The sequence below is a fragment of the Kogia breviceps genome, chromosome 1, assembly GCF_026419965.1.
Source record: "Kogia breviceps isolate mKogBre1 chromosome 1, mKogBre1 haplotype 1, whole genome shotgun sequence".
NCBI lineage: Eukaryota > Metazoa > Chordata > Mammalia > Artiodactyla > Physeteridae > Kogia > Kogia breviceps.
Genome location: NC_081310.1, coordinates 147,986,107 through 147,999,567, shown reverse-complemented (window position 1 = coordinate 147,999,567; position 13,461 = coordinate 147,986,107). Strand labels below are relative to the sequence as shown.

The following is a 13,461-nucleotide window of genomic DNA, read 5'->3' as shown; positions in this document are numbered from 1 at the left end:
TCTGTATGACAGACTCCAGGTCCATCCACATCTTTACAAATGACCCAATTTCATTCCTTTTTATAGCTGAGTAATATTCCATTGTATATATGTATCTTCTTTATCCATTCATCTGTCATTGGATATTTAGGTTGCTTCCATGTCCTGGCTACTGTAAATAGTGCTGCAATGAACATTGGGGTACATGTGTTCTTTTGAATTATGGTCTTCTCTGGGTATATGCCCAGTAGTGGGATTGCTGGGTCATATGGTAGTTCTGCTTTTAGTTTTTTAAGGAACCTCCATACTGTTCTTCACAGTGGCTGTATCAATTTACATTCCCACCAACAGTGCAAGAGATTTCCCTTTTCTCCACACCCTCTCTAGCATTTACTGTTTGTAGGTTTTTTGATGATGGCTATTCTGACTGGTGTGAGGTGATACCTCATTGTAGTTTTGATTTGCATTTCTGTAATAATTAGTGATATTGAGCAGCTTTTCATGTGCCTCTTGGCCCTCTGTATGTCTTCTTTGGTGAAATGTCTATTTAGGTCTTCCGCCCATATTTTAATTGGGTTGTTTGTTTTTTTGATATTGAGCTCCATGAGCTGTTTGTATATTTTGGAGATTAGCTAATAGATTACTCTGATTTCAGGTGTGTGGTAAAATGGGTCAAACAATATGTGTTCTACATTAGACGAAGTAAAGATTTCTTAGAAACTAATTTCCAAAGATGAATAACTTCAGTATTTAGGAATAATGTGCTGCTCTTCCAAAAAGATTAAGTATTTCTTGGGCGCATCTAAATTATGGTTGGCTAGATCACCTCCTATTGCGAAAAGTATGTGTGTATGTGTTCCTTAGAGAGTTTAATCAACTTAGTTATGAAATTGTGAACAAGAACTTCTCATGACCCAAAAGTTTATCTATTTAGAGATTATGGGCTGTACTTCATGGAGTTTAATATTTCTTTCAATTATACTAGAATGTAAAACTAACAAATTTCTTTTAAGGATAAAGTAGCCAATATTTGGTGCACCTTCAGTGTTTTTCTGAAGATCAGGGATATTTTGCCACATCACATCCAGATAATGATCAGGTAAGAGACACCAAGTTTGTATATAGTGTTTTATAAGCTACTCTAAAAGTGTCATGGCAATACCTCATTTATCTGCCATCATAGGGAGTAAGGTGGTCTTCATTAGTGAATATTCCACATAATGTAAACTCATTGCTCTGTATAACAGAACTCTTTTATTTGAAACATTTTATGTGAAAGTTATTGTTACCTACTTCCATCTTCCTTAAACAGTATATTAAACATGATTTAACATAACCTTGAAGAGTCATAATTTTCAGCGGTGTATCAGTCAGGGTCGACCAGAGAAGGAGAATAAGTAGGAGATCGTTGTGTGTGTCTATGTGTGTGTGAATTTATTATGAGGAATTGGCTTATACAATTGTGGGGGACTGGCTAAGCAAACTGAGTGCCAGTCCACAAGACAGACATTCAGGAGGGGCTATCTAGAGGGAAGGAAGAGCTGTACTGACCCCACTGCTGTTTGGAGTCTGATCTCAGGGAAGGCCTAAGCCTTCTTTTAAAGACCTTCCAAGTGATTCAGGCCCCACCAAAGGCCACACCCTTTTGATTAGCTTAAAATCAATTGAATAGGGACTTTAATTACATCTGCAGATCTCTTCACATCAGCACCAACATTAGTGTTTGAATAACTGTTAGAGGTTAGTATGTGTATGCTGCTTTTCTCTTTCCTCCAGTTCTTTAGGTTGGAGAGTATCCTTTGTAGCCCACCGTAACAGGAAGCAGAATAGTCAAGCTGAAGCCACAAAGCCACCGCAAGTGGGAAAATTAGTTATTGTTTTGCCTTATAATACTTGTTTTCAGGGCTTTCAAAGACTGTTTGCCTTGGTACTAAGTGGCTCCAGACTCCTCTGCTTGTTGAGTTCTTTTTTCCTCCTTGCCCATCAACCATCACAAGGAGAAGCTCTAGCAGCTTCCCACTCCCTTTCTAGCTTGTTCTTTCTGATTTATCATGGGTTTCAAAATCAGATAATCAACTTTTGTGAAATTGAGGGCCAAAGAGGTTGTCTTGTGAGTAACTTTTATGAATGTTTGTGTTACAAATATAGCATTGTCTCTTTATAGCTGGTTATGTTTTCTTGTTTGAGTGTTTGATAATTGACTTTTAGCTATCTTTGTATCTTTTCCATAATTGATACTAAATACTAAAAAAACATAAGCAAGGGCTTCCCTGGTGGCGCAGTGGTTGAGGGTCCACCTGCCGATGCAGGGGACACGGGTTCGTGCCCCGGTACGGGAAGATCCCACATGCCGCAGAGCAGCTGGGCCTGTGAGCCATGGCTGCTGAACCTGCGCATCCGGAGCCTGTGCTCCGCAACGGGAGAGGCCACAACAGTGAGAGGCCCGCGTACCAAAAAAAAAAAAAAAAAAAGCAATATTTAGTTCTATAATATTTTGTTCTATTTTATAGAATCATGTATATATTAAAGTGTGTACATATTTCAGTGTATGGATTTTATTAAAATGTTATTTGGTATTGAATTTATTATTTAATACATAAAAAACTTTAATTTGAAAGTAACTTAAGTTGATAAGTAATGTGATCCTTACATTAAAATTTGTTTCTTTGTTTTAGCTATATACCTTTATAAAAAAACCAAATGTCTAATTTTTATTAATTTTTTAGCTTTTGTTTTACATTTTTGAGCCTGCTTCCTGCATGTATAAAATTGACACTTCACCCCTCTCCCAAAGGATTCAAATTTACTCTGGTAAGTTTCTCATTACTTTAGATACTTAATTCTTGCTGCAATTGATCTTTTAAGAATACAGATAATTATTTTCCTGCTTTGAACAGGGTTTATTGGATTGAGACATAAGGCATTCATTTATTTGGCAAACACTTACTGAATGTCTGACATACTTAGGTGCTGTTTTGCACTAGGCTGAGCAATCAGAACCTTTCAGTTTAATTCAACAACTATTTAAATTTCTTTGTGGTGGTCAGTGAGGGAATACAAAGAAAAAAACAGTGATGATAGACATGTTTAAATTATTATGCTATAAAGCATACGGTATTAAGTTCTGTCAGGTACAATGGAGTGCTGTGATAGTGTGGGAAAAAGAGATATTACTTTGAGGGCAGATTTTAGACTATTTCTCAAAGCAAGTGGGATCAGAGCCAAATTTTGAAAGCTGGGCAAGATTTGGAATAGGTGGTTATATAACAGGAGAGTTCGAGACAGGAGGAAGAGCTTGAAGGTACAGTTGTGGGAAAGGATAGGGAATGATCTGGGAACAGCTATTAACCAATGAAATTTGTGTAACTTTTATGTGGGTATGTGTGTGTTGAGGTTAGGAGAGGATATAGTGAGAGAGAAGAGTCAGAAAGAATCAAATTATGTAAGAGCTTGAATGCGGGGCTGAAAAATTTGGAGTCTGATTTGTGTGAGGAGCAAAAAAGATTTTGGAGAAGGAGAGGGAACAGACCTCTGTTTTAGGAACATGACTTGTATCAGTTGGAACATGGATTGGGTATATATTTTATATTTTAGGGTTTCTCTGCGTGGGTTTACAGATTCCTCCTGGTTGTATTTCTGTGGTATTTAGAATTTGTTCCTGTGTACCTTGGTCTATAAAATGACATTTAAAGAATAAATATCCTTTTAAAATATCAAGAAGAGTTAGTTTATGAAAATAGTCAGTCTTAGTGGACTTATAAAGGGACAACCTTTTATTTTTTATTATTTAAAAAAAATTTTTGGCCGTGCCACGCATCTTGCGAGATCTTTGTTCCCTCACTAGGGATTGAACCCAGGCCCTTGGCAGTGAAAGTACAGAGTCCTAACCACTGGACTGCCAGGAAATTCCCTAAAGGGACAACATTTTAGAAATCGGGATTTCAATTCTGGGACTGCCACTTATTTATATTGCATTCTAAAAACAAGCCAGAACAGAGCATGTCAGTCAAATATTTCAAAAGTGCTTATCAGTTCCACAGTGCAAAAGATTCATGCTCCTCTTTTTTAAAGTTACCTTTTTATTGATGATGTCTGTTGTTTCATTCTGTGAATGAACTCTGAGCATAGTAAGTCATCTATAGTTAATATTCTATAGAATGTTTATAATAGGAGGGATGTGGTTAGTAATATTCTGATGTCTTCAGTAGCCCTAACTTGAAATATTTGCAAGCTTATGTAAAATGGTTATCATGCTAAATAAAGGTATATTTCAAAGATGATGGAATGGAATTTCTGAGTTTCAGTAACTAGCATTGTTAGAGATGATTACTTTTAGGATTATAAAAAGCATTTTCTTTCTCTTAATTTCCTAATTTTATTTTGTTTGTTGTGTTTTAATACCAGACATTGTGTTTAAAAAATTAAAAAGACATATTAATGACTTATTTTTGTTGATAATGTTTTAAATTCTTATTGAATACTTCTGAGAGCTTTAAAACATTTCCCATTATAATTAAAGTGTTTTTTCCTTTCAGTTTAGATAGAATTATTTCTTAATATAGGTCTATAATTAAGGTAATTGATAGTATGAATACTAATATATCTATAGCAGCAAAGTTACTTTTATCTTTTCAAGTAGTATTTATTAAGTGCCCTCTAATGTGTCAGGTCCTCTTCTAGGAATTAGCATATAAATGAATGACAGCTAATATCCCTGCTCTCTTAATTGGGGGACATTCATGCTAGTGGCAGGAGAAGAACAATAAACAAAATAAATCAGTTAACAGGAAAATATCTGGGAGTGATGAGGACTATGAAGAAAACAGTATTATGTGAAAAGAGGGCTGGTGGGGTTTGGTTAGGGGGGTACTACTTCAGATTGAGTAAGGGAAGTCCTCTCTAGGGAAGTGACATTTCATCCTGGAACTGAATGATTGATTGATCAGAAAGAACCAATTACAAGAAGATCTGGGCTCTGACTTGACAAAAACAAGTTTGTTCTCAAGGCAGGAACACATTTGGCATATTCAAAGCATTAAAGGGACAATTATGAAGTGGCTGGTGTGAAATGAGTGAGGGAAACAGTAAGAAAGACTGGAAGAGGAAGGTGGGACCCAGATTATGTAGGAGTTTGGATTTTATTCTAAGTGTAATGGGAAGCTATTAGAGGATTTTAAACAGGGAAATTACATGATCTGATATGGTGGCTAAATAGAGAATGGATTGTCGGGGGCAGGAGTATGACCAATTGGGAGGTTATTGCAGTGGTCCAGCAGAAAAATGGGCATGGCTTAGACCACTCCTCTGCCACCATCAGCATAGGGGAGTGGAGAGAAGTCAGTGGATATTGTATTTGGGAGATGGTGTAGTTAGGATTTGCTGTTGGATTGGATGTATAGCATGTACAAGATAGTGATCCAGGTTTTTTGCTTGAGCAACTAGATTGGATGTATATAGATAAATGTCTAATATGCAAGAATATAAACTCCTGAAAATAGATCTAAGTAATTATTAATTAAAAATCTGAAATAGCAAATGATTATAGAACATTGAATATATTTTATTGAAGTGCATGTTTTAAAAACACTAAAATGGATTTACTTTGCCAGTTTTAGATTTTGACTTTCTTGTCCTTCATGCTTTTTAATTTAAATTGTCAGAGATTCCAAGGGAGGATGAAGGTATGATTGTTGTGTCTGGATTATCTAGTAGTTTTGTTATTAATAACTGAGACTCAATGAACTTGTTGTAGATGGTTAGGTAAGCTTTATAGTAATTATTTTTCAAAATATTTTGATTATTAAATTTGAATAAAATATTATGCACATTAGAGTTGTGTATATATTTTCCTTCTAGCTACAAGCTATATTAAACTTTAAAATTTTACTTGAAATGATTTTTAGTCAGATTCATAATTGATATTATATTTTATAAGTTGTTATATCTGATTTTGTTCCCTTTTTCCTTAAGGTTAGCTGTGCACTGTCATTCTTTCTGTTTTCTTTCCAAGTACATGAAAAGTCCATTCTTTTGGTATCATTGTAAGTAAAAATGTTTCAAGTATGTTTTATTTATTTATTATGATGTGTTTATAATATATAAATAAATTTATTACTTATATTTAATCACTTAAGTGCAAATCAAAACTATGCAAATGTTACATAATTGCATAAAATTATTTCATAAAATCATATTTTTTCCAGAATGATGATCTCTTACAATTTTACTTCTTTATGATATATTTTAAACTGATAAAATTTTATAGAATAATTTCTGACATCTTATTTCTTCCTATTTTTTTCATTTCTATTTTCTATATGCTAATAAAAACTGTCTTCCAAAGAGGCTCTACTTACGTTGGAGCCTGTCTTCTTTGCCTTTTTATTTCATTCATTTCCACATCTATTCAATAGCCTGTTCTCTCCATCAACCTCTTTAGAGGCTTTTATATGTTGCCTCCTTTTTAGTTCTTCTGTCAGAACCTTTGTTTAGAGTCTATTGGCAGTCCCTAACCAGACTCCTTTTTTTTAGGAGCATTAAAATTTTTTCCTGTTCTTCATAGAAATTGAGTGGCAGTTGGGAGTATATTATCCCAATATTAAAATAGTATTTGCCCAGAACACATTGGAATACTTGAATCCTACCCAAGATCAATCCCACCCATGCCTGCCGCACCCCTCACCCTGTGTTTGCTAGGTTCCTGTGGAAGATGCATGTGTGAAATGACTAATGACAAATGGAAGGGTGTATTGCTTTTATTAGTTGGAGCTTTGAACTAAAACCTTAGTGCAGAGCTTTATAGTAGGTGGGGCTGGCCTATGGGGAAGCCTTCTTTCCTCTGAAAAACGTAGTCTCGTACCATTGCAGACTGAGAGGGCAGCTTAATTTCATCCCCTGAAGTCTGAACTTGAGTTAGATCTGACCACTCTTATGTGAGGCTAGGCTGACCCTATGCAAATCCCTAGTGCCAGGGGATGGAACTATGGAGAGGTATTGCTTTCAAACATGTATAATCTTCCCCAGGATTCCTACTCCAGAGAAAGGAGCTCGATCAGTGAGTGACCTATAATCTGACCATTCAGATTAGCTCTTGGGCCCTGAATTTCTGGAAGTTCATACTCTACAACTGTACCTAGATTATTCATAATAGTGCATCACTTTAATATAATTTTGATCAAATATTTTAAAGTTCCTCTTGACCTGGTTCCAGCTAAGCTATCATTAAACAAATATTTCACCCAATAAATATTTATTGAGGGCCTACTATTTGCCAGATACGGTTCTGTGCACCTGGGATATATCTGTGAACAAAACAGACAAAAATCCCTACTTTCATAGCTTTCATTCTCAAGGACAGACACTAATAATTAAATAAAAATAAGAAATTAAATAATGTGTTAGCAGGTAATAAAAGTCCCAAAGGATACATAAAAGAGGATAAGGGAAGTTGGGAGTACTGGAGCTGGGGGTACAGGAGTAAGTGCAGGTTGCAGTTTTAAACAAGGATGTCAAAGTAGGCCTTGTCGAGGAGATACTTGAGTGGACTGGAGGAGGTGAGGGTTAGCCAAGTGGATATCTGGGAGAATAACATTCTAGACAGACAGTACCAAGGCCCTAAGATGGGAGTATGCCTGATATGTTTTGGGAACAACAGAATGGCCAGTGTGGCCAGAGTGCAGTAGTCAATGTAGGAAGTAATAGGAGGTGAAGTTAAAGAGGTAACAGGCATGTAAATTATACAGGTTCTTGTAGGCCATATTGGGAACTTTGGCTTTTATTCTGAAGGAAACGGGGAGCCATGGAAGGATTTTGAGGAAGACGCATGATCTGACCTGATGTGGTTTTTTTGTTTTGTTTATTTATTTATTTTTTATTTTTGGCTGTGTTGGGTCTTTGTTGCTGCGTATGGGCTTTCTCTCTAGTTGCAGCGATCAGGGGCTACTCTTCGTTGCGGTGCATGGGCTTCTCATTGCGGTGGCTTCTCTTTGTTGCAGAGCACAGGCTCCAGGGTTCGTGGGCTTCAGTAGTTGTGTCACACAGGCTCAGTAGTTGTGGCACGTGGGCTTAATAGCTCCGCAGCATGTGGGATCTTCCTGGACCAGGGATCGAAACCCATGTCCCCTGCATTGGCAGGTGGATTCTGAACCACTATGCCACCAGGGGAGTCCCCTGACTTGATGATTTAAAATTATACATGTTAAACATGTTAAATTATACATGTTAAATATGTACAGTTAATTGTATATCAGTTATACCTCACTCAATAAAGCTGTTAAAAAATAAAATGATCAGGGCTTCCCTGGTGGCGCAGTGGTTGAGAATCCGCCTGCCGATGCAGGGGACACGGGTTCGTGCCCCGGTCCGGGAAGATCCCACATGCCGTGGAGCGGCTGGGCCCGTGAGCCATGGCCGCTGAGCCTGTGCGTCCGGAGCCTGTGCTCCGCAGCGGGAGAGGCCACAGCAGTGAGAGGCCCGCGTATCGCAAAAAAAAAAAAAAAAAAAAAAAAAAAAATGATCATTCTGGTGGCAGATCAAGAACAGATTGTACAGAGCAAGGGTAGAAAACACAGAGATGATTTAGAAGTCAATCACCATTATCCAGGTTGAGAGATGGTGGTAATTGGGACCAAGATCATAATAGTGGAAGAGGTGGGAAGTGGTCAGTAGAGCCTGAAGGCTTCCTGATGATTTGGATGTAGCATGTGAGAGAATGTGAGAGAAAGAGAAAAATCAAAGGTGTGTTCATGGTTTTTGGCCTGGAACGGGAGGGATGGAGTGGCCATTGACTGAAATGGGGAAGATTGCAAGTGGAGCAGGATTACACTAGATGTAAATAAGGTGGGAGGTTCCCAAGTTCAGTGTTGGACATGTCTTTGGACATTAAGTGGAGGTGTGAAGTTAGTATTTAAATACAAGTCTGGGTTGGATATATGAGTGGAGTCCAGAGAGAGACTGAGCCAGAGACATAAATTTAGTGATTTCTCAGTAGAGATGACATTTAAAGTCATGAGACTGGATGAGATAACCAAGGAAGTGAGTATAGACAGAGAAGAATACCAGAGACTGAATTCTGGGCCACACTTTATTAAGAGGTCTGAGAGGAGAGGCAAATGGGGATGGCCAACTACGTAGGATGCAAACCACAAGAGTTGGTGTCCTGGAAGCTGAGTGAAGAAGGAATTTTAAGGATACAAGGTCCCCTGTCTTACACCACTCACAAAAATTAACTTGAAATGGCTTACACTTAAATGTAAGGCCTGAAACTGTAAACCTTGTAGAAGAAAACATAAGGGAGAAGCTCCTTGACATTGTTCTTGGCAATGATTTTTTGGATATGACACCAAAAGCAGAAGGAACAAAAGCAAAAATAAATAATTGGGACAGCATCACACTAAAAAGTTTCGGCACAGCAAAAGAAATATCAAAATGAAAAGGCAACCTGTGGAATGGCAGAAAATATTTGTAAATCATGTGTCTGATAAAGGGTTAATTATCCAAAATATATAATGAACTTATACAACTAAGTAGTAGAAAAAACAAATAATCCAAAGGACCTGGATAGATATTTTTCAAAAGAAGACATACAGATGGCCAACAGGTACATGAGAAGGTGCTCAACATCGCTAATCATCGGGGAAATGCAAATCAAAACCACAGTGAGATATCACCTCACACCTGTTGGAATGGCTCTTATCAAAAAGACAAGAGGGACTTCCCTGGTGGTGCAGTGGTTAAGAATCCGCCTGCCAATGCAGAGGACATGGGTTCAAGCACTGGTCTGGGAAGACCCCACATGCCATGGAGCAACTAAGCCCGTACGCCACAACTACTGAGCCTGCGCGCCTGGAGCCTGTGCTCCACAACAAGAGAAGCCACCGCAGCGAGAAGCCCTCACACCACAATGAAGAGTAGCCCCCGCTCGCCGCAACTAGAGAAAGCCCGCACACAGCAACAAAGACCCAACGCAGCCAAAAATCAATCAATCAATCAATTTATATAAAAAAAGACGAGATAACAAATGCTGATGAGGATGTGGAGAAAAGAGAGAACCCTGTGCACTACTGGTGGGAATGTAAATTGGTGCAGTCACTATGGAAAACAGTATGGAGGTTTTTCAGAAAATTAAAAATAGAACTACCATATGATCCAGCAATATTTCTGAAGTAAATGAAATTACTGTCTTGAAGAGGCATCTTTACCCCTGAGTTCTTTGCAGCATTACTTGCAACAGCCGAGACATGGAAACATGGAAGTGCCTATCAATGGATGAATAAATACAGAAAGTAGTGTATTACTCCCCCTCTCCAACACACACAGAGGAATATTATTCAGCCATAGAAGAGGAAGGAAATCCTGGGGACTTCTTTCCTCCAGTGGTTACGACTCCACGTTTCCACTGCTGGGGGCACAGTTTTGATCCCTGGTTGGGGAACCAAGATCCTACTGCCATGCCATGGTGCGGCCAAAGAAAAAAACTGGAAGGACACTGGCAACAACATGGATGAACCTTGAGGGCATTATAAGTAAGTCAGACAGAGAAAGACAAATACTGTGTGAGCTCACTTAAATGAGGAATGTTAAGACAGAAGCATCGAAACTGAACTCAGAAACAGAGTAAGTTGGTGGTTGCCTGAGTTGGGGTCGGGGGGAAATGGTTGAAGGTGGTTAAAGAGTACAAACTTACAGTTATGAGATGACTAAGTTCTGGAGATCTAATGTACAGCATACATTGTAGCTGGCTGTAGTTAGCAAAAGTTAACAAGTCCCCTACATACGAACCTTCAAGTTGCAAACTTTCAAGGATGCGAATGTGCGTTATTTCAGCGTCACGTGTGAGTGAAATGGCAGCTTGCTCTCTGTCTCCTATTGCTGACGATCCTTTAGCTCTACCATCTCCCACCTCCTCTCCCTCCTCCAGCCGGTAACTCTTCTTGCCTGTTCACTCAATGCCAGCCCCTGTATGCAGGCTGTTGTACTGTACTACTGTACTTTTCAAGGTACTGTACTATAAGATAAGATTAAAAATGTTTTCTTTATTTTTTGCATTTGCTTTTTTAATGTATTATTTGTGTGAAAAGTATTATAAACCTATTACAGTACAGTACTATATAGCCGATTGTGTTAGTTGGGTACCTAGGCTAACTTTGTTGGACTTACAAACAAATCGGACTACAAACGTGCTCTCACTATGGAACTTGTTCGTATGTAGGGAACTTACTGTATTGTATACTTGAAGGTTGCCAGGAGAGTAGATCTTAAAAGTTGTCACCACAGACACACACAAGGGCACACACACACATAGAAGGTAACTTTAAGTTGATGGATGTGTTAATGAACCTTACTGTGGTAATCATTTTGCAATATATACCTATATCATCACATTGTACACTTTGTTCACATTGTGCAATGTTATACGTCAGTTACATCTCAATAAAACTGGGGAAAAAAAGGACATGATGTGATCAGTTGTATCAGATGCTGTTAATAGGTCAAATAAGATGAGGGTTAAGAATAGACTATTTGCCATAGTGAAATGGAAGTCACTGATGAAAAATGACTTTTCTAAGTCACTTAGAAAAGGCTAGTGTTGGTAGAGTGATGCAGGGAAGAGCCTGATTGGGGTGGGTTTAAGACATAATGAGAAGAGAAGAATTGAAGATAAGTATAGATGATTCTTTTTTAAAAAATATATATATTTAAGTATATATTATATATATATATATATAAAATGGTGAAATACACTACAAGTACATTCACAATGTTGTATAACCACCACCACTGTCTACTTACAGAATATTTTCATCACCCTAGAAGGAAACCCCATACCCAGTAAGCAGTCATACCCCATTCTCCCCTTCTCTTAACCCTTGTAAACACTAATCTACTTTGTCTCTGTGGATTTGCCTGTTTTGGATATTTCATATAAATGGAATCATAAAATATGTGGCCTTTTGTTTCTGACCTATTTCACTTAGCATATTTTCAAAGTTCATCCATGTTGTACCATGTATCGGTACGTCATTTATATGCCTGAATAATATTGCATCATATGGATATACTACATTTTGTTTGTCCATGCATCAGTTGATGGACATTTTGAGTTGTTTTCACCTTTGGCTATTGGAAATACAGCCACTGTGAACATTCATGTATAAGTTTTTGTTTGAACACTTGTTTTCAGTTCTCTTGGGTCTCCAGGAGTGGAATTTCTGGGTCATATAATAATTCTGTAAACTTACTGTGGAACCACCAAACTAATTTCCACAGTAGCTATACCATTTTACATTGCCACCAGTAATTATAAGTGTTCCAATTTCTCTACATCCTTGTCAGCATTTGTTATTGTCTGTTATTGTTTTTGCCATCCTAGTAGGTATGAAGTGGTATATCATTCTGGTTCTCATTTGCGTTTCTCTAAAGACTAATGATGTTGAGCATCTTTTTATGTCCTTGTTGGCAATATGTATATCTTCTTCAGAGAAATACCTACTACTTAAATCCTTTGTCCAATTTTTAAGTGGTTGTTTCTCTTGTTGAGTTTTAGAAGTTCTTTATATATTCTGTATATTAAACCTTTATCAGATATATGATTAACAAATACTTTCTTCCATTCTTTGGATTTTCTTGGTAGTGTTCTTCGATGTGCAGAATTTTTAATTTGATGAAATCCAATTTATCTATTCTTTTGTTGCTTGTGCTTTTGATGTTGTCTCTGACAAACCATTGCCAAAACCAAGGTAATATTTACCCTGATATTTCTTCTAAAAACTTATGGATTTAGCTCTTATATTTACGTCTTTGATCCATTTTGAGTTTATTTTTGTATATGGTGTGAGATAGGTAGGCAGTTCTTTAGATGAGTTTTATCAAAAAGGAGAGCAGAGAAATTAAGCAGTAACTGGTAGAGAAAGTGGGGTCAAAAGAGGCTTGTTATTTGTTTTAAGATAGGAGAGATAATGGCATGGGAATGGTCAGTAAGAGGGAACATTGATGATACAGGACAGGTAAGAGTTGCTGGAGCAGTGTCATTCAGAGACAGAGGTGGAGTAGGATCTAGAGCACAAATGGAAGGATTGGCTGTGGACAGATGCATGAATCATTCATCTTAATAAAAAGAGGGAACACACTGTGTCAGTACAGATACTGGGAAGAGAGTAGATGTGATGGTGACATCTGTGAAAGTTCTCTTTTAATTGCTTTAGTTTTCTTACTGAAATGGAAGGCAAAGTCATTAGGGAAGAGTGGGTTAGAGCTGTTGGGAATATAGAAGAGAGGAGAAGGTGGAATTATCTTTCTAAGGAGACACAGAGTATGAACTAGGGAAATATATACTAATTGCTGGACACTTGAATATCATGATCATGTATTTAAAGTGAGAATAGTTAGTGTGGGTAAATGTTTTCCTCCAGAGCAGTTGCTCAGTAAGGCCAGAGTAAGTGCAGGTGGAGAGTTGGGTATTTCCAGGTTTATGGTTTTGTCTAG

The 13,461-nt window shown here is 37.6% G+C and overlaps 2 protein-coding genes across 4 annotated transcripts in view; one reads left to right on the top strand and one right to left on the bottom strand.

The window, feature by feature from the left end:
• Positions 1-13,461, bottom strand: part of ITGB3BP (integrin subunit beta 3 binding protein) — a 160,723-nt gene that overhangs the window by 41,046 nt on the left and 106,216 nt on the right. The window lies entirely within an intron of this gene.
• Positions 1-13,461, top strand: part of ALG6 (ALG6 alpha-1,3-glucosyltransferase) — a 60,334-nt gene that overhangs the window by 36,450 nt on the left and 10,423 nt on the right. For all 3 annotated transcript variants that reach the window (XM_067006733.1, XM_067006737.1, XM_059045268.2), the window contains 3 exons: positions 993-1,078; positions 2,706-2,790; positions 5,950-6,020. In XM_067006733.1, the coding sequence (XP_066862834.1) occupies positions 993-1,078; positions 2,706-2,790; positions 5,950-6,020 (242 nt within the window). The remainder of the gene's footprint in view (positions 1-992; positions 1,079-2,705; positions 2,791-5,949; positions 6,021-13,461) is intronic.